This window comes from Pipra filicauda, unplaced genomic scaffold (assembly GCF_003945595.2).
Source record: "Pipra filicauda isolate LSUMZ 115617 unplaced genomic scaffold, ASM394559v2 scaffold129_size2064235_pilon, whole genome shotgun sequence".
In the NCBI taxonomy this organism is placed as follows: Eukaryota; Metazoa; Chordata; class Aves; order Passeriformes; family Pipridae; genus Pipra; species Pipra filicauda.
This window is the reverse complement of record NW_024103762.1, coordinates 1,065,249-1,089,898: the sequence shown is the minus strand read 5'-3', so window position 1 is coordinate 1,089,898 and position 24,650 is coordinate 1,065,249. Positions and strand designations below refer to the sequence as shown.

The 24,650-nt window shown below is 44.3% G+C and overlaps 1 protein-coding gene across 1 annotated transcript in view; it reads left to right on the top strand.

Annotated features, from left to right (window-relative positions):
• The first annotated feature begins 8,547 nt into the window (after positions 1-8,547).
• FAM20C (FAM20C golgi associated secretory pathway kinase) overlaps positions 8,548-24,650 on the top strand; it is a 58,159-nt gene continuing 42,056 nt past the window's right edge. Inside the window, exons 1-3 of the mRNA XM_039391116.1 lie at positions 8,548-10,201; positions 11,974-12,149; positions 20,869-20,947. Of these exons, the coding sequence (XP_039247050.1) occupies positions 9,675-10,201; positions 11,974-12,149; positions 20,869-20,947 (782 nt within the window). The 5' untranslated portion in view covers positions 8,548-9,674. The remainder of the gene's footprint in view (positions 10,202-11,973; positions 12,150-20,868; positions 20,948-24,650) is intronic.

Genomic DNA, 24,650 nt, shown 5'->3' with positions numbered 1-24,650 from the left:
GGCAAAGGGCTCTGGGCCGTGGCACCATCCCTTCAGGGATTTCAAGCATTAATCCTTTTTCAGAGTTTTCTGGCTACATCAGTGCTAAACAGAGTAGCACCCCTGCAAAAAGCACAGAAAAGTCCCACCCCTTGCCCTGACCAGCCTGACAGAAGGGCATGATCTGTACTTGAAGACAACTGGAAAGGATGGAGGGAGCTGCACACCTTCACACCGCAAAATGTGAGTACAGCAGAGCTTTGCAGCCACTGTTAACTACAAAGCCCACGTGCTCTTGAAATGATTAGCTCCAGTACAAATAGCAGATATGCCATCTGAGGGAGGATTCAGAAATATGAATCAACACATTGTCATTTGTATGCACGGCAGTCATGTCTAAAGGGTTCCAGCTGAGGTCTGGGCCATACTAGCCCTGCTCTAGGTAACTTTACTTGGCTTTCTGAAATATTTTACAAGACAACAGTTATTGCATTGGCTTGTACCTATTATGCATGTTTTCCTATGAGAAAGGACAGAAATCAGAGCCGACAGCCATGTACAGAGTACTAATCCAAAAGATAATAGGAAGAGCTTTGCAAGGAGAGAATTCAATTCACTTTATAACAAGAAAACGTTCATTTCTCACAGTGACACCAGGAATGGGCAATGTTGGGTTCCTGCCAGCTCAGCTCTTTGTATAAAGGTTGTGATATTTTGTCAGCAAATAAAACAAAGGTGCTGAGATGGGCTGGTCAATAATTGACTGAGCCTTGTTACTCACTGCAATCGCTATCTTGTCACCATGTCTCTGTCTCAAAGTTTCAGTTAAAACTAGTGAATCACTTCACTGAAAAAGACTTCTTACCTCGGAAAAAAAAAAAAGAAATTACCATCACTGACAACAACAACAACAAAGACTTCCTCTCTGGCTTTGTCAAAGGTCACTCAGCAGTTAAGTCCATTTACACTGTGACTTCTATCAGCTGTGAAGAACACAGAACAAAGCACATACCAATATTCACTCCTCTGGTTTCAAAAATTTCCATGGAAACCTTTTTTTTCCCCCCTTCTTTTTAAGTTACCTCCGTCTTCAAAGGACTAGAGAAGGCAAAAGCCTGTGCTTGAAACCACTTCCACTTTGCATGTCTGACATTCATGTTTCCAGCCCACCTGAGAGTTATAACCTTGACACATTTCTTGGCAACTGCCCGAGGTTTTATCTTCCAGCAGTGAAGGTAAGTGAGCAACTACTTTCACCACTGGATTACAGGCACTGTGTATGTATATTATCCCCATCCTTCTTCTAACCTGTATTCCACCTGAGGATACAGTTCTCTTGCTGTAGGCACTGTACAAATACAGAATACAGGAGACACCCTGCCTCAAAGCATCCCACTCTGAAGAGACAGAGCAGATAAATCAAGTCTTATTACTCTAACCTATATATGGAGAACTGTGTTGGTCTCTCAACTGGATGACAAACCCACAGGCAGTTAGGTCTGACTTACAAGGGAGTCTATGGCAATTATATCTCCAGCTCAGGCACCTAAACTGTCTCAAGTGTTTGAACCCATGCCTTGGAGGAGCCCAAGGCCCGACAAGAAATAATAGATACAGAAAACAAACTTGCCCACAGCACCGTGACACATTCCCAAACTCATAGATCATCCCTCCCTCATAAGAGCACAGCTGCTTTACCACAAGGGCTACACACACATCCTCCAGCCTTCAACAGCAAATGCAAAATAGCTAATCACTAAAATTTACTATTGCAACATATTGATAGAATAATCCAGAAAGTGAAATAATATGAAAAAAACCCCTTAGGGAAACAAACAAATTTAGGGCTAACTAGAGTGGAAATCACTGACAACAAAACAGTTCCAGGAAACACCATCCTGCTGATGGGAAGGGGAGACACCAGAGAGCCTCAGCACCTCCCTTGGCAAGCCAACAACAGTCTCCCCACATCTTCATCAAGGCCAAGCCAGCTCTGGGCCCACCTTAATCCAGTCTAGGATGGTTTAATTCTGATCTCAAGGCTGTGAGCAGGAACTGCACAGGCTGGGACTAGAGCAGCTGCCTTAGCAGGGTTCCAGCACTGGAATGAGAACCCCAGGGCAAGTGCAATTCATTAGAAAGGAAGATCACACCAAGCCAATAAATAAGGACACTATTACATTTAAGGGGTTTCATAACTCAAGGACTCACCCCAAGTTTAAGTGTTTCAGACCTTCCTATAAAAAATATTCTCAAGATTCTGTGTTTCTTCTGGGGCTAAAGTCAGGAGTATGAATTATTCTCCAAAGAAGTAAGACCTAAAATACCACCATTTCTCTCCTGTAGTGGATTTTATTAATAGATCTCAAAATGCTCCAGGTTATCCTTCCCATCAGATAAGGAAATGGAGCTGAAGCAACTTTTCCCAATCACACTGGGAAGAGGCATCCAGGTTGGGGAGAGTCCTGGTATCTCCTGGGGGCAGAGGAATTCACAGCCTGTGTAGGTTACACTGCCTAGTTTCCAGACTCTCCCATGAGGGTTTCTATTAGTATTTTCATTTCTATTTCAGGCTGTGGCATGTTTAAAATGTCTTGTGGTTTGCTCTCTTACTTCCTCAGTTGTTTGTTTTGGGGTTTTTTTTTAATTATCTGATTGAAAATGTAGCCAGCCAAGAGGAAAAAAAGCTCAAGTTAAGATGTCAAAACATCCAAGCAAATCAAAATTAGACTGCAACAAAAAAAAGTAAAAAAAAAAAAAAGAATTCCCAGAGGAGATCCTTCAGTATACAATTAAGCTGTTCGTGTGTGCATGCATTCATGTTTTTGTATGCACTCAAATGGGCCCATGTGTGACTGCACACTGCAGCAGGCAGAAGCTTCCTATGTGCATGTGTAACTACATCTTGTTTTAGCATCAAGACACATTTTCTCCAGGCATAAATCATGTAGCTCCCTCAATTTCAACAAAAAAGCAAAATTATTTCATGTGTAATTTAGCAAGCCATGTTTTATACACTTAAAAAATATTCATGTACTAACTCAGAAAGTCCACAAGGAATACAGGTTATTTGATCACAATTACTTTTGAAGGAATCAGTTGCTATAGGAAGATGAAATTATGATAACTCAAGCAGTGCATGCTTTTATGTCATGCACACCAACATAATCTGTTTTGACTTGGTTTCAATGATAATTTTTAGATAAGAACACAATCTCCTAAGAGCTAATTTTCTTTATGACATCCTACCACTTAGGAAGGTAATTTTTCAGCCCCTCTGTAATGTAGCTATACGTAAGATCACTACTCTACTTGAATGACTGTAGCAAATGTGATCCCTCCACAGGCCAACCCCCTTGCTCTGGCAACGACAAGAACAGTTTTTGTTCTTGCATGGCCAGGCAGTTCTTTGTTCCAGAGAGTGGAAGAATTAAGCATTGTGGACCAGATCCTCAGCTGATATAATTAGATGGCATTTCATTGAAATGGGGGCCAGCTGATCCCAGCTGAGGAGCCAACCCTTGATCTGCAGCAGCAACAGCTGAGGAGTAACAAACAGGCAGGGAAAAGCCTCCCATTCCCTTGCCTTAATATAATAATGAGTTCAGTGCTTTCAACAGGTTTATCAAGAAATCCCTTAGGGTTTAGATAATCCAGAATATTGTATCCCAAATTAAAGAATGGGAACACTCCAAAGCAAAAGGCCAGAGTTAGACACTTTCTGAAATCAGTTGAGGTTGGTGATGAATTTCCAGGACAAGCCCCCCTCTGCCCAGCTCTGATGATTTGGCAGTACCAGCCAGGCCTGCTGGTAATGGGCAGCCCATCACATGTCCCTACTTTCAGCACTATTTATCTCAGGCTTGCAGCTCAGTGCCCCTCCAGTCAACCTTAGAAAAACCATCATGGGAAAGAGCAGGTTGCCACGCTGCCTCTTTGAATTGGGAGGGGTGGAGATTTGGTCAGCATTTGTTCAAAAAAATATCAAATACCTAACAAAATCCTGGGCCAGAAGGCAATCAAAACAATATTAGTATGCATTGTTAAAAAAAAAAAAAAATGAGCACACCACTTCAAACATGTATCACTGATTCTTTATACACAAAAAATGTTAACAGTGACATCAAGCTTACAGAATTACTTCCTGTTCACTATCAAGTATATTCCTTAGCAATAGAAGTGATTTTGGCAGTGTGGGAGGTTAATATGCAGTACCCACTAGATTGCCAGTGTGATTTGTGTTTATAAGGCAAAGCACCAATAAATTAGGTCAGCACATGAATCTACAGAGGGAGAGCAGGAAAAGCACCCTAGGCAGCATCACCACAGGGGCCAGGCGAGGCATATAATGCCCTCAGGACCTCCAGCACCATAGATGGAGGCTTTCAGAAAGCAAAATCCATTTTTCTATTAGAAGTAACAATAAAAATATTACACTGATTGAAAATGTGCAATCAGGCCTGACTTACAGCTTGCCCTGCTGCATTCAGGCTTTACATCAGAAGGCTGTAAACCGTTATAACAGCAAATAATAGCTGGGTGTGTTTACTCACCCCAACCCATGCTTCATTTATTTACCTGAATACACTATCACGTACACTGACCATTGTCGCTGCTCAGCGAGGCAAGCAGACAAAACCAGGGAAAATAAACATCTACACAGATTTCAGCAGCAGATAAGCTACTAATTCTCACACAAAACAATGAGGAAATGCCAGGATATACGACAATAACCCCACCCCCCAAATTCTTGATTGTATTAAATAAAAGCAAAGGTAGAACATGTAAAGAAGTGCTTAGTGTTAATTTGTAATACCACATTAAAAAGCCTGTTAGATCCAAAGCAATCTTGGCTTGTGATTGTAGCAATTCATTGTGAAATTCCCAATGACATTCAAATACTTCAATAAAACAGGGGAAAGATTTTAATTCAATGACCAAAAAGAAAATAAAGAGTCTATGTAAGGGACTTGATTTCATTTAAATTATTGAAATGAGCTGTATGCAGTGATTTATTAATGTAATAATATTCCATTAAGAACTTATTATGTCCTTGTTTACATAATGCCAGCAATTATGGGGGTAATGCTGGTCCAACACACAGCACAGCAGAAATGAAAAGCTCTTTGCCACATACTGGAATTCCATATGAAAGCACAGAGTTTAGTTAAGGAGAAATATTTATATTTTCCTTACTGAGACCAAGACCTCGGGAAGTAAAATAATAAACCACTAACTTCTTAAATTACCCACATCAGGCATTATTACAAAGACCCTGTGGCTTTACACACACAAGTTTGCTGCTTAAAAGCTTACTTGAAGAAAACCTTGAACAACAGTCATCAGTTAACAGAAATTTTTGTTTTCTCATCCATTCAAGTCTTGAAGGCAAATGTTTGAAGCCAGGGGAGGTAACCTGCATGCAAATATTGCACTTGCACTGAAAGCTAAGGGGCCAGGGCATCATGGTACATAGACAGGGAGATAGGGCTGAAATCCAGCTGGTTGGAAACAAATCCCCATTTCTTCCTTTACAGCAGGAAAAGGGAACCTTTTCCTACCAAGAGTCAGTCACATACACCCCACATCCCAGCACAAACACAAAAGCACCAAGCTCACACTTGCAGAGGGTCAGCAATGAGGCTGTCCTGGGAAGCTGCACTAGCCTTGGAATACCTTAGATCTGGTCCCTGAGTCTGCCTGCCCCTTCTCTTGTACCTCTTGCCCAATTTCCAGGCTATCCTGACCTGCAGCCCAGTTCCTGACATATCCCAGTGGCTTCATACATCAACAATCTGTGGCTTCCTCACCACAGGCCACCCCTTGCTGGTGACATTTGCTGTTTCAACATTTTCAACATTTTCGCCTTTGCTAGTGTATGGATGCTATTTACAAAGTAGCAAGTATAATTTCAAAAAAGTGAGACTCAGTTCTTCTGCATCCCACCAAAAAAAAAAAAAATAAAAAGGAAAAAAAAAAAGAGAGAAGAAAGAAGGTGAGGTGAGAAATGCACAGATAAGATAGTTCTCTTTTATTCACATCTCTAGGGCATTTTTGTTGCAGCAAAACGTGTCCACAAAGGTCATGTACAGAAGGGAACAGGGTACATCCACCAGTCTCCCATCTTTAGATAAAACTCAAATATCTAAAAGGCTTAAGGAACAAACAGCTCATAGAGGAGAGTTAGGGAGATTGAGTTCTCAGGCAGACACAGTTTAGAGGAAACCATACTTAACTGAATAGCCAATAAGCACCAAAGGTCACATTGATGAGAACAAAAAAATGTAGTTTCACGGAATCAGTTACTTGTTCACAGTACTGTTATTTCACCTTTTGAAAGTCATGTAATTAATTGCATTTAGTTGCTTATATTGTATTTCAAAGGTAGTCTCACTTTCATTATATAACTCTTGAACATGGAGTTACAACACATTTGACACAATGTTCTGTTACTGCAAAGTAATAGATGTATTCAAACAACTTTATCTTAAAGAACTCATTTAAGTAATTTGCAACTTTATCTTCACTTTATCTTCATCTTACCCCCACCTAATACTACAGTCCTCAGTTTTAGTAGGGCAAACACTAAGAAAAAAACCCAACCTGCAGCCTACAAACCCCACCGTGCCATACTAAAGGAGATAATGTGTCATATTATCTATCCTCACACACATCTCACTCAGATCTCTTTTAAAAAAGTCACAGCAAAGAGTGTAACACAAGCAATACACCCCATTTACTCACTCTTTCCAGAGCACTGCCTTTGGCTGCCTTCCTCCATCGCTCCACTCCCCAAGGCACAGGATCCAGCATCCACCTGCCCCCTTTTGTACCCTTGGGCTTAATTGATAACTCAGTTCAGCTGATTTCCCTACAAGACAACAGCAGGAGAAAGGCTACAGCCACAGGCAGGCAAAAAAAGAACCTCAAAATGAAACAGATAGTCTTCCATATGTCATTCATACTGCACCCATCACATCTCATATCCCCTCCCAGCAGCTGTGGGTTCCCCAGCCGAACCAAAACTTCAAGGCTCTTCTTGATGGGCCTAAAATGCCAACTTCCTAAACTAGATTAAAATAAGCTGAATGTTAGCTCACTGCATGGGGAGGTAGTTAACTTATGAACCAAACTCGATTACCCAAGCAGGACCATACAGACTTGCTATTTAGCAGCAGTGGGAGGCAGTGACAACAAGGAACCATTGTCACTGTCTGCAGAGTCAGCTGTCCACAAAGCCTAAGCTGATTTTGGTGCAAAAAGTGCAAAAAGATGGAAAGCCTTGCTTCTGGCTCTGTAACAAAATATTTTGCTGCAATTAAGTACATCTGTACTTGAAGGATCCAGGGTGACATAATGGCTTCCACGGGAATCAAAGTGTTGCATCTACAGGGAGCTGTACCTCTGGGACTACAAGGTCCCCCTAGGGCAGCAAGTGTTTCTACTCAAGGTACAGAGCAGTCCATAGGATCATGGCCCCGTCGGGTCTTTTTTTTTCATCAATCTTCTTTTCCTGTTGGAAAAGCAGTGATTTCCCTTGTGCAAAACATTGTAACATTGCATGGATGTGCTTCAGAGGAGTGCAGAGCACAGGGCTTTGCAGAAACACCTAGTGAGGGAACAGTGCTGGATGAAGCCTGTCAGGTGGGGGAATATCTTCTGAGAAAAATAAATACTTTAATGCTGTTTAATGCAGGGGAAAAATGGACCAGCACATTCAGCATTGAGATGATTCTGTGGAAAGGTGGCGGTGGGTTGGAGGAAGAACATTGCCTTTTTCATTTCTCCTGCAGCCCCACTTGACAATCATTTGAGCCCTGCTATGGACCATAAAATCCAGGCAGACCCCTGCCCAAACCCAAAACTCATCAGCTCTGAGCATCCCTGCCTGATCACCTGAAGATCAGGAGTAGCTTGTTCCTTCCTCCAGAGTGCCCTCAACCTTAGACAAACGTCAACAGCACTCCTTGGGCTGTCCTGGCCCCAAGACCACCACTTCCATTAGCCTTTAGGCCACCCAGACACGGAGCCAACTGCCCAGCGAACGCAGCAGGAGAGAGGGCAGCACGCTCCCGGATTATCACAGCCCGCAGGATCGCGGATTAGAAGGAAAGGCTGTTCCTCGGGAGGGAGCGGAGCACATGGTTTGACGGGCTGACCTTGCCGGGGCTGGGGGCGAGGGGAGGGGGCGATGCGCCACTTCCAGCCCGGGCAATGACGGAGCAGAATCGCTGATCCCAGCAGGGCACGGACCGCGCTCCAGCTTCGCAGTGCTGTTAGTGCAGATTCCTCTCTCCTCTGCGAGTTTTTTTTTTTCCTATATTTTTTTTTTCCCAAACCTTTGTGGAACAGACGCCCTCTCCTTGCCCCAGTTGGAGCTGCAGTAGAATGAAAAGGGGGGTGGGAAGAAGGGAGGAGAGGAGGGGAAAAAAAACCCCGCTTTCGGTTGAGGTTTTCCTGTTACTATCACTGTAGCGTTTATTTAGCCAATCTCCTAACTATGACGTGAGGAAGGCAGGAATCATGGCTCGCTCATAATATTTAACACACCCACTGAAAGCTGGAGCTGCAGAGCTACTAGTCCAACCAGTCTCCAGAATTCAGTGTAGCTGAAAGAGGTTTTCACTCTGCACCTGCCAAAGATCTCTCCCCCCTCTTTCCTTCTCTCTCCCCTTCTCTCTCCCTTTCTCTCTCTCTCTAAAAGGCAGATCTTAAGACCCAGCAGAGATCAAAGACCTCTTCGCTAAAAAGAACCTCTACTGATTTATATTAGTTTCTTTCCTCTAATCCTTCCTTCTCCCCCCTCTTTTTTTTCTGTGCCATATTTAACCTTTATGTTGCAGTTGTGCCATCAGACAGTTTTGCAGCCAAAAAAAACCAACACAAGCCAAAGCAAAAGCCCAGCTCGGATACAGCAGGCACCCAGACTCGATCTCAGTTGAACATACTAATCTCTCCCAAGCACTGGACGCGATGGACGAAGAAACTGGAACTGCTCTAAGAAAATGATTTTCCAGCCAATGTTCTTAAAGAGTCTGAGAGAAGAGAGGGAGCGAGAGCGAGCGGAGAGCGCTTCTGCTGCATCACTGCTCAAATCCAAGGGAAGGGAGTCAGCGTTTCCAGCGCAGCCAAATATTATGGATGATTTTTTTTCTTCTGTCGCCTTTCCGCACAGGTTTTCTTAATATTTTTTCTCCCCCCCCCCCCCCCCCCCCCCCCTCCTCCCCGTTTTTTTTTTTTTAATTTTATTTAATCAGCGCCAGTGTCTGATGCCGGTTTCTCTCCAAGAGTCAGTTCTCGGTATTTGTTGTGATCCCTGTAATAAAAAGAAGGAGAAATCGTGAACAGATGGCTTTCTATATTGCCATGCCGCTGGCATTGTTTTCCCGTTGATTTTAAAGGCTCAGTCCGGAGCTCCTTTTTTTTTATTTTTTTTTCTTTTATTCTTTTTTTTTTTTCCCTCCCCCTCCCAAGTTCTTGATGATACTGAGAAATGAGGACCTATCGGGTTTAGCCTGTTTATTTCTCGGCGCCTATGGAGGTAACTTTATTGACTTGATCGCTCGCTTCCCGACCCGAGAGGAGCAACCCGGAGCCCCGGGGGGGGCCCGGCAGCCCCGCGCCCGCCCGGGCTCTCTCCGCCGCCGCCTCCCCTCCCTCCCCCTTCCCCCGGTAATTCATCAGCCGCCCCGGCCATGAAAATGCTCCTGGTCCGCAAGTTCCGGGTGCTGATCCTGATGGTGTTCCTCGTCGCCTGCACCATGCACATCATGATCGACCTGCTGCCGCGGCTGGAGCGCCGCGGGCCCGAGGGCCGCCCGGGCTGTTCCTGCCCGCCGCCCGCCGCCGCCGCGCCGCCCCGCGCCGCCCCGCGCTGGCCCAGCAAGCACACGCTGCGGATCCTGCAGGACTTCAGCGCCGAGCCGGCCTCCAACCTCTCCTCGCAGTCGCGGGAGGCGGCGGCGGAGCGGGCGGCGGGCGGTGGAGGCGCTGGAGGCGGCGCGGGGGCGGCGGCGGCGGCGGGGAGGACGCGGCGGCTGATCGGCCCCGGGGCGCCGCGCCCGCCGCCCCCCGCCGCCGCCGCCGCCGCCGCCCCGCTGGCCGCCCTCTTCGAGCACCCGCTGTACCGCGCCGCCCTGCCCCCGCTGGCCGACGGCGACCTGCTCTTCAATGTCAACAGCGACATCAGGTTCAACCCGCGGGCGGCCGAGCAGCCCGAGTGGTGAGGGCCCCCGGGGGGGGGGGACGCACGGGGCTCCGGTTGTGCCCCGGTGGGAACGCGGCGTGTCCCCGTGTCGCTGCCCTGCGTTGGGTAGCGCGGGGTTTAGCCGGGCACTGGCGAGGAGCGGTGTCGTGGCTGGTTTGGAGTGGGTAGAGGGTTAAACTGAGCGACTCGGGGTCACTGGGAAAAAAGGGAAACCATTCGCAGGCTCGGCCGGTCGTGTTCCTTCAAAAATCAAATGCCATGATATACAGAATAAACACAGGAGCACGAGAAGGCTGGAGCGCTGGGGCCGAAGGGTCCGTCTGCCCCATCTCCAGCTGTAGCCGGGGCAGATGTTGCAAGAACAACGGTGTGAGGGTGAGCTCACAGTGAGCTTTATTCTCCAGCACCTTCCCACCTTCCCAGTCTCCCATCCAGAGGTGAAGGGGCTGAGCAGTGAGGCCAGGCAGTAATACATTAACTTTTCTCAAAAGCAAGGTCTGGTACCACAAAGGCATTCATCCTGGCAGGTATTTCCACTCTCGGGATCAGATCTGTGCTACATTTTTCATCCTCAATTAATTCCCAGTGCCCTACACCTCCGCTGCTCTCCAGCCTTCAAAGCAGCCAGTTGCCTCTGTGAATCGTATGCCCTGTTGGCTCCTAAGAAATGCTGAGAAATTTCAATGACTGAAAAATCAAAAGGGTTGTCTAATACAACAGCACCCTCTTCCAAACACACTGACATTGTAATGTTTAAACAGCTGCATTGTACCGTGCAAAAGCTCTGTCAAGCTGCAGAGCAGCCAGCATGATCTAAACCTTTAGAAAGAGAGGATAAATAATTCTGATTTCTGCCCCATGAGCATGTGAATTGTTCAGGCCTCTTCCATCTAATAATCCTAACTGACTGTGAAGGGAAATAACCTGAAAAAGTTCTGGTTGCTCTGAGAGTAAAAGAGAAAAAAAAAGTCACAAATGCCTGAACATCTGGAGATGACTGTAAACACAGAGAACTCTGGATAGAAAATATGGGATAGTCTGTTCGGTAGGTGAACAGTGAAATCATCATTGATGTTCACAATGCAGCTGCCTGTTGTACTTATTTTCCGTAGTGGCTGCAGCCGAAGTTCACAGAACTAACATGAAATTTAGAAGGTAATAGTCATTAAACAATTCCTTGCTGTAGAAATATCCCACTGCTTGGGAAGGGGCAAAACCAGCCAGTTCTTCAGCAACCAGTTCCGAGCAATCCAGTTTCTTCTCATTCTCTCTATTTAAGAAAGAAGAGAGAGAGTGGGAGCATTGGGTACCACAGGTCAGGTTGCTGCTGGACTCGGGGTTCCCAGCTCCATGTCCCTGTTAAATAAAGATTCAGGATGATGCTCTCCTTTGAGTCAGACCTGTAAAAGCTCTGTGTAACATGATACAAGCTAAACACAAGGTAAAACTTGAGCTCTGTGTTTCTGCTATATAAGGGGCTCTGCCAACACTCAGTGATGTCACTCTTGAGTTTTGCTCCTGACTTTGGTGGCCTTTCAGTCAGGCAGGATGAGTGGAGGTGAGAATCCATCTCCCCATTGACCCCAGGTGGGAGCCTGCTCCTGGCATGGAGCTGGTGAAGGGAGAAACCTGGGACCTCTCTCCCCTCTGTAGTGCTTTGCCTTTCCAAGTTGTCACGTTCTAAAGCCCTGTTTCTTGATGTATGTTACAAACTGTAACATTATTTCTTTCTCCTCAATTTTTGGGTCTTGTGTTTTTTTTCTTTTTTTTTTTTTTTTTGGTGGTAGGCAAAATGAAGATCATCATGAAGAATTTTTGCCAACAGGAGAAACCTCCATAGACTCCTACCCAAACTGGTTAAAATTCCACATTGGCATTAATCGGTACGAGTTGTATTCCAGACATAATCCTGCAATTGAGGCTTTACTACAAGACCTTGTCTCCCAAAAGATAACCAGTGTTGGTATGTTTGGATATATGTTATTTGTTTATTATTATTTGCTCTTTGTTTAGGATCTCGTCGTTCGAATATAAATATTTTGCATGGCTTCTCTCCAGTGTCCCTACAACATTGCTTCCTTACTTCTCTGCTCATTTTCCCTGTTAAACATAAGGAGATATTGCCAGCTCTGTATGACCTGAATAATTGCCAAGTCTGCCAGCAAGGCAAACCCCATTCACTTCAGAGATCTTTCAGTCACAATCAGGCTGAAAGTGCCCTATTCGGTTATTTAAAATAAATACGATAATAAAAAAAAAAAAAAAAAAGGATGGCAAAAAGCAGATAGCATCTTGCACGAGCTGGATTTGTATTATTGGCTGGTAATTACTGAAAAGGCTGTGTCTGGCACAGCCTCGTGTTCCCGAGGAAGGAGAGGCGGCTGACCTGCAGCCCTGCAGTGATGGCCGCGGGAGCATCCGGCACCGCGGGGCTCTGCGGCTGCCGGAGCTGCAGCTTCCCTGGGCATCGCGCAGGGAGCTCCAGGCGAGCCAGCCTCCTGCTGAGCAGAGTTCAGCTCTGTTTATTCGGCTTGTAAATCCACGACGGGGATGTGCCCGTGTCAACCTTTGGCTCTGGTTAAACAAGGTGACACAGTTCGGGGCTTTTCTCCAGGGTTGTTTAATGGCAACGTGTGTCTCCTTGAATTTAACCGCGTAGCTGCACGGGGGAAAAAAAATGACACAGCCCCAAATGACAGCCCTGGGATACTAAACAAATGCACACCCCGTGGTTTCCAGAGGTAGGGAGCTGCAGCACAGGCAGTGGTTTCCATCCACCACGCAGAAAATGAAGTTACTTGTGCTGACCACAAAGTTGCAAAGTCCCTTTCAGAGGGATGAAATAGCAGGAGCTCTGTAAAAGTGCTGATGGTGTGTTGGCACTGTGGGATGAGATCAGCAGGTCTTTAACCCTGCAAGGCAAAAATTTCCCCAGCTTCAGCAGGAAATGGCCTGGGCAAGAATAGCTCAAGCAGCCCTAAGGTTTACATTTTCCATTGTGTGAATCACAGTGGCTGCTGAGCAGGAATAAAGGAGATCCTTGGTCATCAAGAGTGGGCTGATTTAGCTGGTTGGGATGGAGTAGATGTAAAATGCAGGATGCTACAGGAGAGCTTTGCCTCCATGAATCTTGCTGCCTGGTGGCTGTGCTCAGCACGCTGCTCTGCTGGGGCAGCATTTTGAATAAAGCACTTTGTGGTATCCAGGTGCTATCCCATGTGTTGGATTCAAGGGTCCAGTGGACACGTAACTCATGAAAGATGACAAACATGGACTCATTTATTAACCTGTGCTGGCTTTTCTGTCCCCAAAAGTCTGGATTGGAGTGATTCATTAAGGAGGTTGGGTTTGACAATTAAACCATGTGTTTTCCCTTCCCTAGCTCAGAGGTGACACTGCAGGTAGTAGCAGTCTCTGTATGGACATGGCCTGGATGGTTTTCTCCTTGATACAGCCCTCACCTTTCCTGACCTCGCCCCTCAATACCAAGTGATTTTTGGAATATTAGTGACACGTGCAAATGGGGATTGAGCCAGCACTTTGTAACACACCTGTTGACGTTCCTCTTTGGGCACATCCATTGAGGAGGGAAAGATGCAGTCTGTGCCCTTTCCTGTCCCCACAGTGAGCAGCAGAGCCCAGGCACAGTGTCCTCAACACTGTGCAGAGGTGGTACTCAGCCAAGTCATCTCCTGGCCCATCTCTTGAGGCTTGCACCAAGTGCACCGGCTGTAGCAGTGTTTTGTACTGCATGGCTGCTGAGTGTATCGATCTCTACTTACCTCCTCAACCCTTCAGAGATCAGCTGTGTTGTCTGTGCAGGAGGAAAGCAGTGTTTGCAGCAAACTTGGCAGTGTTTGAGCCACAAAGTCTGTCACTTCTTCAGAGCAGTGGGATGGCTGAGGTTGATGTAGGGACATAGAAGCTGGTGGGAGAAAAATGGAGGTAGGAGCGAGAAATAATAGTTTAGTCCTCACTCTTCACTTGATCATCCGGGCTTGGTCTTCACTTGTGCTTCTGGGCATGTTGCTTCACCAGTCTGTGCTTCAATTATCCTAGCAGCAAAACACTATCCTCATAAAACATAGGAGTGAAATCCTGACCCTGGTGACGTAAGTGGAAGTTTTGCCATTTGCTTCCCTGGGGCCGTGGTTTCACCTAATGTGTCATATAGATGTGTCATGGGGTTTCCATTAATTCTGATTTTGATAGAGCTTTCAGATCAACGAGGGGAAAGGGCCATGGGACCACAGGGGAAGATTTATGGTTGCTATTAGCTATTCCCTTTGGGATTGTCTCTGTTAATGTTTGAACAAGGCTCTTAAGAGCATGGTAGGGCCTCTCAGACCTCTAACAAAAACACAGAACCATGGTTTCTAGCCATGAATCAGTATAATTTCCATAAATTAAACCGTGAGGTACATTTGGTGTTGGTATTGGCCACTGTGGTAACTGACAGAGAATGATTCCTACACATAAATCCCAGTTTAAAATCAAGTGTATGGAAATGGAAAGGGGACTTTTGCTGATGTAGAGATGCCAGGATCTGAATTTTGGTGGGAGCATTCATTGTCTGTCCCTGTGGGGGTTCGGGAGCTTTGTCAGGTTGCAACGAAAGAAAGAACATATTGTTAACATTTTTTAAGATGAGACTGGAGGTTAATATACTTTCTTTTTTTATTATTTATTACACAATGCAGCATCTCTTATTTTATGTTCCAAATTCTTTGAGTGTTTAAAAATACATGTTTTAATGTAATCCCTGCCAGTTTTCAGCTTTACTGCAGAGCAGCACAGGGATTCAAAAGCATTTAAGCTGATTAATAAAGGGTAATATATTTGACCAAAGGACATTTATAGGTCTGTTACATTCTTTGCAAACTCCTGCATATCTTCTAATTAGTCTTGTTTTTTTCCTTATGGTCCATTTTTGCTGAGTTTTTTGTTGTTTTTTTTTTCCTCTAAGGCAGCTGGGAAGATATCAGCTTAGGAGTATAAAATAAATTGAAACCTTTACAGTGCCCAGTCTTCAGGCTTCTTTTAGCAAGCAGGACAATTAAATATACAGGGTTACATGCATTAGATGAAATGGGATATTCCTTTATCCAGTTTCTTCCCAGTATTCAGATTTAGTTTGGCTCTAATAGAATTAGATGCTTTGCTTGATACCCACAGTAATTAGATCCAAACTGCAGCAAAGCAGCCTTCTTGGCCACACTGTGATTTCTCTGCTCAGCTTGCATTATTTATGGGGGAGAGTGGTGACCAGATTGATCTCCCATGTCTATTAGAACCACTCACATGACTCTGAAACGTGCAGTGGTATTTTAAAATGAAAACGGTGACAGAAGCAATTCCCAAGAGCAGGGAGCACCAAGGTGACATTTTCTTGATGTTAAAGTTTAAATGGAACAATTCCATGGATGGGAAGGAGCATCACATCCAGCTCCCACAGTGACACCTAGAGCTGGCCTGGAAAAGGACAGGGTTACCCAGGCTCTTGGGCTGAGGATGAATTCTGTGCCCTGCATCAGTATATATATTTCCTATTCATTTTGTTCAGCATAAAGGGATAGCTCTTAATTTGATTTAATTCACTGAAAATTTCCTCTTGCCATAAATAGGAGCCTAGAGAGAATTGCTTTTCCACTGAGCACTGAAGCCTGGTTTTCAGAAGTACATGCACAGGCAATTGCACATTTCCTTTGCCTTTCATAACTGTTTATTGCATGCATAAATAACCATAGTTAGCTGTTTTCTTGCATATTTACAAGATGTCTGTGCATAATTGTTGCAGCACTGTCAGCAGCTTAACACCAACTCTGGCATGGTGCTTTGTAGGGGCAGCATGGGCTTGGTCTTGCTTGTACTGCTGTCCAGAGGAGCTGTGCTGTGCCTGTAAGCAGAATAGGCCTTTGTGATTCCTCTGTTTAGGTAGGGTTTATTTTCTGATTCTTTAAATCCTCTGGTTGTAAAGGTTTGGAAACATAACCTGACTGAGGTAATTTCTGAACCTCTGATGCCTTCAGTTTGTTCAGGCAGTAATTAGAAAGCAAGCGTGCGAGATTACTCTCGCAGGGGATAAATGCTGCAATTACCCGAGGTGGACTCTGCTTCAAGGCAGGCAAAAAAAAAAAAAAAGGGGGGGGGGAAGAAGAAAAAGACAAGACACTAAATATTGAACATAAATTCTGGTTCTAAAGAAAAGTATAAAAATCTCATCCAAAAGAAAGGAAAAAGTGCTTTTGAGAACTTGTGAAAAACATAATGAAATGTAGCACCATTGATTTACTGTATAAGAAAACAATGAATCTGCCAAGAGTCAGCAGATTGATTTAATGTACAATTCCAGATGAAAGGAGGGGACTTAAAATGTACAACAAAGCCTGAGAATAATTTCACAGATCTCTTCCTGTGCAGAAGTCTTTTACTTTCTTGACTAAACCAAGTTTAAAAACAAGTTAGCAGAACTGACTGAACAAGGACAAATTAAGAGATAATGAGGGCTTGAATTTGTTTTGAAATATGTTCTTTACAGCTCGTACAGGGCCATGTCTCTAGCCTGGGGCAGAGCATTACTTGTTAAAGCCAATCAACATGTTTATGTTAGATTTAAGCTTGATCTATAAATAGGAATCCAAAATGGATCTGAACATCCTCTGTTTCAGATGTTAATTGCATCCCAGGCTGGGACTGGATCTCACTTCTCAGGCATTAGCGCTGCATAATTAAATATATTTTAAAACGTTTGTTGGATTCTGACCAAAAGAATCAGAAAAGGTTCAAAGATCCTGTTGGGACTCTCACTCTCCATCAGAAAACCATATGGTCTAGATAGGCTGGTAGGACCAGGGCTATCATGGAGTAAACCAGAGGAGCTGGAAAGACAGACCAGTTGAAATTCCAAATTCTTCTGGGTCAGATCCTTTTGGGCAGTATTGTATCTCTACTGGGAGTTAGTACTGGATGGTAACCAGAAACCCTGTGGCATACAGTTTTAAAAAGATGACTGAGAGATGATAAGTAGGGTACCTTGTATTGGATGGTGTGTTTGGCTCAGGGAGGGAATTCAGGACTTGTGTTGGTGAGGGGACAAGGTGGGGAAGTAGCAGACATGGTCATGACAGCAGGCTCCTAGATGTAAATGGAGTGAGGATTTTTGCAGGCTTGATCCAAAATCTAACAGAGAAAACAGAGAGAATCCCACCAATTTCACTAATCTTTGGACAAGACTCTAATCCCAGTCATTCAAGCAAAAAGATTTCTTAGGGAATTTTTTGCAAAGCCTCCTAAAGTTGGAAGATTTCTGATCACACTCGAGAGCCCTTACACAGGGTTAACAGGAAAGGTTAATGCTGCTTTCCATTTCCTTCTACTTTGGGGGAAAAGAGAGGCTTTGAATTGCCTGAAGATGAAAAGTAATGATGGTATTGGGATTTGTTTGTAGCAGTGTGCCAGTACATCCAGGAGCTGTATGAGACTTGATTTGAAGTGTCTGTTGTGAGCTAGCAGGTTTATAAAGCCTTTTACAGAGCTGTTTGTGACCTGTGATGTTACAGTATATTAAAAAACCTTAAAAAAAAAAAGAAAGGTGAATTTAGAGAGTGACTAGTGGTTCCCTTGGAGTCAGTACAGCCTTGTGTTGCAAGGCCTTAGTAAAAATCCCTAAGCCTGCTGATCAGACGTGACAGACTGCAATGGTGTAGCATCATCCACTTCCTTGGAGAATTGGATCCATTGCTTCTGGGTATTATCCATTCCTCAGAAATGTTCCTGTGGGCAGTAGATGAAGGTACAAGGATATCTCCAGATAAGCAAGCAATGTTCATTTGGGGGAAACCCCTGGAAAATGACAGGGCTCCCGTTATTTGGCCAAAATGGCCAGAGAGGTGTGTTTAACTGAGGTCTGAGCAGAATGAGTTCCTGGAGGAATACAGCTCAGGAAATGAGAGGGAAGCCAGTATGCAGATGTGATGCTAAGTCAGGACAAGGGAAGTGATCTGACCTAGAGGTCAGAGTGAATCATCTCCAATGAGATCTTCTCTTTTCTGGCATTGCCACCCCAAAATTCGGGCACCCTGGACTTGGCCCAAGCCTGCTTAGTTTACAGGTACAGCAAGGGTCTTATTGAGTTTAAAAGAACAGTCTCAGTTTAGGTGTTTCCGTCTCTGCAGGGATTACAGTGTTGGGCTCTAACTAGTCTGCATTTGGAGGGTGGCCTTGAATCACCCCCAGCCTGACCAGCACATCTGCGGCACTGGCAGAGCAGACAAAGTGGGAATATCTGCAAGTCTGGATGATGGGGCGGGAAACCGAGGTGCAGTTCTGGCACGGGCTGTTTTCCATGATGCACGTGGGTTCCAGCATGCCCTGCTAGAGAGCACTATGGGACACCATTCCCACCAGTGTCACCCTTTGGCTTGGAGGGGCCCAAAGTTTGCTCCTCGCAGCAGTGGAGGAGCAACGTGCCAGCAAAATTTGTGTTGGGTCGAGGCTGCGGGTGCAACCAATTAAGGCAACACAATACGAGGGATCCAAAAAGACGAGGGAGATGCTTTTGTCTTACTTCGGCTCAATTCCTTCTGACAGGAAACCAGGCTTGTGTGTCTCGTGGAAGAATTACTCTGAATTGTTAATTTTCTTCATACGTTTCCCTGCCTGGTGATGACATACTCGCTGTGGAGTTTGGCTGCTAACAAAATCATTATCTGTCAAGTGGCTTCAACTTTCTGGGAAATCAGTCGCCTTAGCGTGTCCAAAACTTTGTGCTTAGAAAAGGGTGTGATGAAACATCCCTTTTTCTTCTTCTTTGCGTTGCTGTGATTGCAGGGGGGTTAGACTAGTTGATATTTAAAGTCCCTTCCAACCCAAGCCGTTGTGTGATTCCATGTTTTATTTGAAATCCCACACCTTTGGCAGTGGTTGGGCAGGGAAGGTGGTCAGGACTGCCCTGTGTGTCCCTGTGGGCATGAGGCCAGGGCAGCTCCAGCTGCCTGCTCGCTGCCCAGACTCACCAGGGGTGTTTCCAGAGTGCACAGCTGGGTGTGATGGTCCCAAGGCACTACACGTAGGTTTTAGACTGGAGGATTTCTGCTTCTCGTTGCCCTCAGGCTGTGGGTTGGGTATGAAAAAGCCTAGTGCTCCTTCTCCCCTCAGGTGCAGAACAACTGACCTGTTCTGCACAAGAGAAGGAGTTTAATCCATGAAAGCCACATGCTTCTGCTTTACCTGGTCAATTCAAATTGCTTAATGCCCTTTAATTTCTAATTATTTATTTGTTCCTTTGGGATAAACTGGAAATGCAAGAGAAGGCTGGGATCAGCAAAACAGCAAGGCAAGAGGGATTTTATTCTAGAAGTATAATTACACTAACCAGATTTGCATAGCATTTTGTTGCAAAAGTATAGATTACAAGTGCTGAAAGAGAGCTGATGACCTATCAGTGATAAGACACAGAGACGAGTAATTAAAAAGATGTGCAGCCAATGGCATTGCTTAGAGAAAAAAAATACAAGCTATATAGGTGGAACAAGGGCAACTCTAAGCCAAAATTTACAGAGCAAGATAACCTGACATTTATGTAGTTCTCCAGTTGACATGGGTTTTGTCAGAACTCTAAAGAAAGGGATTGATTATCTGATGATTCGTAGAAAGCCTCTCTAAAGGCCTGACTCATCCACACAGCCCTGACAGCCATGCCCTGCCTCTCCCAACACAGAGGTACATTAAGGAGTTGGGCTATAGGTCGTTTCATTTATTCAGAGCACTTTTGAATGAGGCAGTAGAAAAGCAGCTGTTTGCCAAAGTACATGTTTATCTTTTTTTAAGTAGCCTTATCATCAATTAAAATGCATTTTTGTGAATTCTTATACATATAGAAAAATCATTCCAACTTTAGAAACACTATAATCTGGCTGTTGGTGTGGTTTTGTCCAAATTTTTCAGATTGTTATGAATAGATATCAGTCTTAAATTCCCGTTATCTCCCAGCTGGCAGGTGAGCATAGCCCTCAGTGTGCAGTGTGGGCCACTGTCCTTGCTGCCTCCATGTGTCCTCTCCTGCCCTCCCAGCCAAGCCAGGCTGCACAGCTCCACTCTCATGTCTGAACCACCTTGGGATCCCTTGAAGTTAATAGCTGGGCTGGATACAAATCCATTGTGCATAGAGGAGGTGAATTTACATATCTCTACTGCTCAGCAGCCATTAATAAAATCACAGCAGAGATCAGAGATTGCTGCAGTATCTGCTCGTGCTTTTAATTAAGGAGATGTCTGCTGTGCATTGGACTGTACATCCCAGCTGCAGATGTCTTTGAAAGCACCCCGTCTCCTTTCCCAATGTGTGTCCCTTGTTAAAAGGAACTCCGAGAGCAATTGAAGATGGAGAAAACAAGACTCCAATGGTCTGTTCCTATCCATGCTGTTCAGTCAGGGTGCTTATGGAGCCCACAGTGGCCAGTTGAAGAAGACAAAGATGTGTCAGGAAGTACAATCCGTGTTTAGTCCTGGTCAGCAGCCCAAAGCCCTTCCCTGTACTCTAATAATCTGTTGTCCAGTTAGGATTACCCTGCTTTGTGCTGCATCTAATACAGAGCAAAATAGATACGATTTGGTTTCAAGGAAGCTGAATTAAGTAGATCCACATGTCGCATTTTAAAACAGTTTTGTTTTTTTTCCCCCAGCGATGAAATCAGGAGGCACCCAGCTGAAGCTGATCATGACATTCCAGAACTATGGACAAGCATTGTTTAAACCAATGAAGTAAGTCAAAAAAGTGTGTGTTGTTAAGTGAAATTGGGGTGGAATAGCCATTTTCTAAGCTGTTAAAAGTTTGCTGTAGTGTCTCTCAACGTGTCTCATTCCTGAGGCTTGTTGCCGAGTCTGGAGCTTCGGGGTCTGTTGATACCTTGTTCTGCTAGGCTGGTCTTTGGAAGAGATGCTGAGGAGGCTTCAGAGACATTACAGTCTTGTCAGGAATGTTATGCACTCTGATCTCTGTGAAATCTCCCATCATAAATACAAGATGTTTTCAGCATTTCTTTCCTATGTAAACTTACTGCACAGGTCTGAGCTTTATCTAGTGTCAGTGCTCCTCTGGAACATGGCCAGACAAGAGAGGTGGTCCAGAACAGCTTTGGGAAGAGCTAAATAGTATTTGTCTGATAAATTATAATTTAATCAGTTGATTTATTGTTGTTTGTGTTAAAGGGTTGTATTAGTCATTTGGCTGTGGCTATGCTGAGTCTGTGAAAATGAGGTTATCCAAGAGTGGAACTGCAAGGTAATGACTCTGGAGAGAAAGGGAAGGACTAGGATTATGTGGCCTTGATTTGTGCCTGCCCAGATCCCACTGAGATAAGTTATTCAAATACAAAGCAGATGTAAATGACTCCTGAATCCTGACCTGTATGTTTGTTTTGTAATAAGGAAAATGACTCTGCTTATTGTAGAGGGTTCATCAAAGATGCTCGGGGCTGCAAAATGTTTAATGAAGCTACTCAGTATCTGTGTCAAGGGTACCACTGGAATAATAAATCCATTTCCTTCTTTTGTTCCCACTGTAGGGAAGTTCAGTTAATTTTCTCTACGATGGTCCATAAAAGACTAAAGTAACTGAGAATGAGTGGTTTGGAATATGTGTTGGCATTGTGTTAGAGCTGTAGCGGGGAGCACAGCTCAGAGGGAAGCTGCTGGCTGGAGACTGAGAAATTCCCTATTTCACTATAGATTTTGCTATAGATTGACTTCAGAAAAGAACAAATTTGACTTGATTTTGTTTGACTTGCAGAAGGGCCAAAGAATTGGTCCCAATTCCCCTCAACCCAAGTTTGTGCAGGAACCCTCCCTATGTGCATCTGTCCTGGGAATCACAAGGAAATCCTATGAACTTTCAGGCAGCACAAGGCATTTGTGCAAATTTGTTATTTCCCAATTGCACACAAATTTTTCCTTGTTTTCAGTGGATCTCTGGTTGCTTGGGAGAGGCTGGAGGAAGCACAGACAATATTGACAAGTCAGAGGGAAGGTGGTAGCAGAGAGCATCTGCTCCAGCATCTGTCCTTCCTCTCCCTGTCCTCTCCCCAAATTTTCAGGTCACCAGTGCATGAACTCATCCCCTTTATCTGCAAGTTTGATATATATAGGCACAATTCCTAATTGTGTCTTATCTCACATGCAAAATCAAGAACCAAAGGGGTTTCAAGCAGCCTTTAAGTATTTGGCAGAGTTGTGGTTGCACTGTTGGCTTTTTACATAGTGTGTGATTTGCTCCTTCTCTGTTTTCTCAGATGCAGATAATCTCAGTCTTTATCATTGGTATGACATTGTAATTCTGGGAATGCTAATGAGGTCAAATCAAAAGTTTGCCACTGCTACTGTACTATACACAGCCTCAGCAGGATGATGGATGACAATAGAAGTGTAGCCACATTCCTGTGTAGAAGCAATTACTACCATCCACTAGAACAACAACAGAAAATGATGTCTTAATCATTCCCTTTGCTTGATTTGAGGGGCAGCAGTGCACTGTTTTCTCACTGCTCTTTGCATCACATATACCCCTGGAAGAAGCACTCAGCATCTGCTTTTCCAGTCAGCAGACCTTACAGGAGCAATGCTGCTGCAGTTGTGCTGAGCATCACTGAACACATTAGTGATTTTGAATAAGGGTGTTTGCAAGCATTTGTCTTCATTCTGATAACGGTGAACAGGGAGCCAGATGCTCACCCAGCGTAAATCTTCCTGGTTCCTTTGGCATCTGGTCCCATTGGCCTCTTTCACCGCCTTGTGGACTGAGGTTGATGTTCTTGGAGAGGTTTGCAGCATCATTTCTTTGTACAGAAATAAGCAGCCGAGAATGAAATAAAAATAATTAAAAAAAAACCCCAGGCCTTAAATCTAGGAGACTTCTCGTAGGATCTTCTTCACTCCCTAGATACTTTGCAGGCTGATTCTGGTGCTCTCTCTTTTCTACAGGGTACCCTTTTGATTGAGGCTTCACAAAGCTGGGTGTTCTTTCCCAGGACAAGAGGCAGTAGGGGTCTCCAGACCTTTGGCAGTGACTTCTGCAGGGGAGTCACAGCAAAATGTGCTCCCTGGAGAACTGGTGGAGACCCTGCAGAACTCATCTGACTGGCTCTGCCCTTTCCCAGCCTCCCAATTCCACATGGCATTTATCCAGGGAGAAAGCCAGTTCTGGAAAGGCCCAGGAAGGATTTGGAAGTGGGGAAACCAGAATTAGCCTTTGGCATCTTTTATGCTCTGTGTTTCACATTAACTGACAGCTCTTCATCTGGTCATTGATTCAGGATAGTGGAGCAAATGAGAGGAGGGAAGCATAGAAGTCAGGGAAATGGGATAGCAGTAAATAAAGCCTAATCAGCTGCAATTATTTTATTTATTCGTGGCTCTGCATCTTCATTTCTGAAATAATGGCCCATAAAGTATTGCAGAGGAAGCCAAATCTATTTATAAATCCTATGGCCCAGTGTAGATTCCTTTACTAATTCTAAATGCATGATAGAAAAAGCACGTATTTGCTAAAACTCCAGGGAAGATTTAATGTATTTACAATGTATCTTAACTTAATGTGTAGTTTTATTTAGCTCATAACAGTTCAATCATGCAAAATTATTACCATATGGGACAAAAGAAAAATAGCAACCTCCCCTTCTCCCATGATTAGTGTGTCTAACTGTATTGTACATACAGCATAATAAAACCTATTTTCATGATTGCTGATATCTGCAGTTGCAGCTTTCTCTATGACTTACCAGGTAGGGATGGGTAGAGCCATAAATTTCAAAGGATTTTGGCTCATTTCTCCAAAAGGAACATACGCTCTGTAGTTTTATTTGGTTCCTCTTTGTTTCTGTGAGCTTGTGGAGTTAAATAGCTGGCTGAGCCACAAAACCAACATGCTATTTTTTTCCCTCCCAAGGCTTTATTCTTGAAGAGGGAAATTCTGCTCCAACAGAGCCAGTGTTAGGATTCCTATTGCACACACTGGTGCCAGGATTTTGAGAGAGGTTTTTACAGTTCCTTATGGAAAAGCCAAATAGGATCCAATAGAAAATGATACCTGGAGTTGTGAGAAAAGTGTCCTGTGGTCTGTGTTTAAGAATGACATCTCTCATTCCCAGTTTTATAGACTGCTTTGTACAAATGTGCAGAAGGGGTATTCATTATAAAATCTTTGAGGTTTATTTGTTCCATTCAAAGAAATACTACTGTATCTTGTGAACTTGCTTTTGGCTGAAACAGATAAAAGCCAGTTCTGTTCCAACTTTAGATTTTACTGGATATTTTTAACATCTTTCTTCTTTTCTTCTGGTATTATAAGTCACAATACAGTATTGGTAAGAGCCACATGGCTGTTTCTTTCAGTAGATGAAGTTCAAAGTTAAAGTCTTTAGTGAAGGAGAACCAATCAGCATGAGGGTGATACCAGGCCAGAGGAGACTTT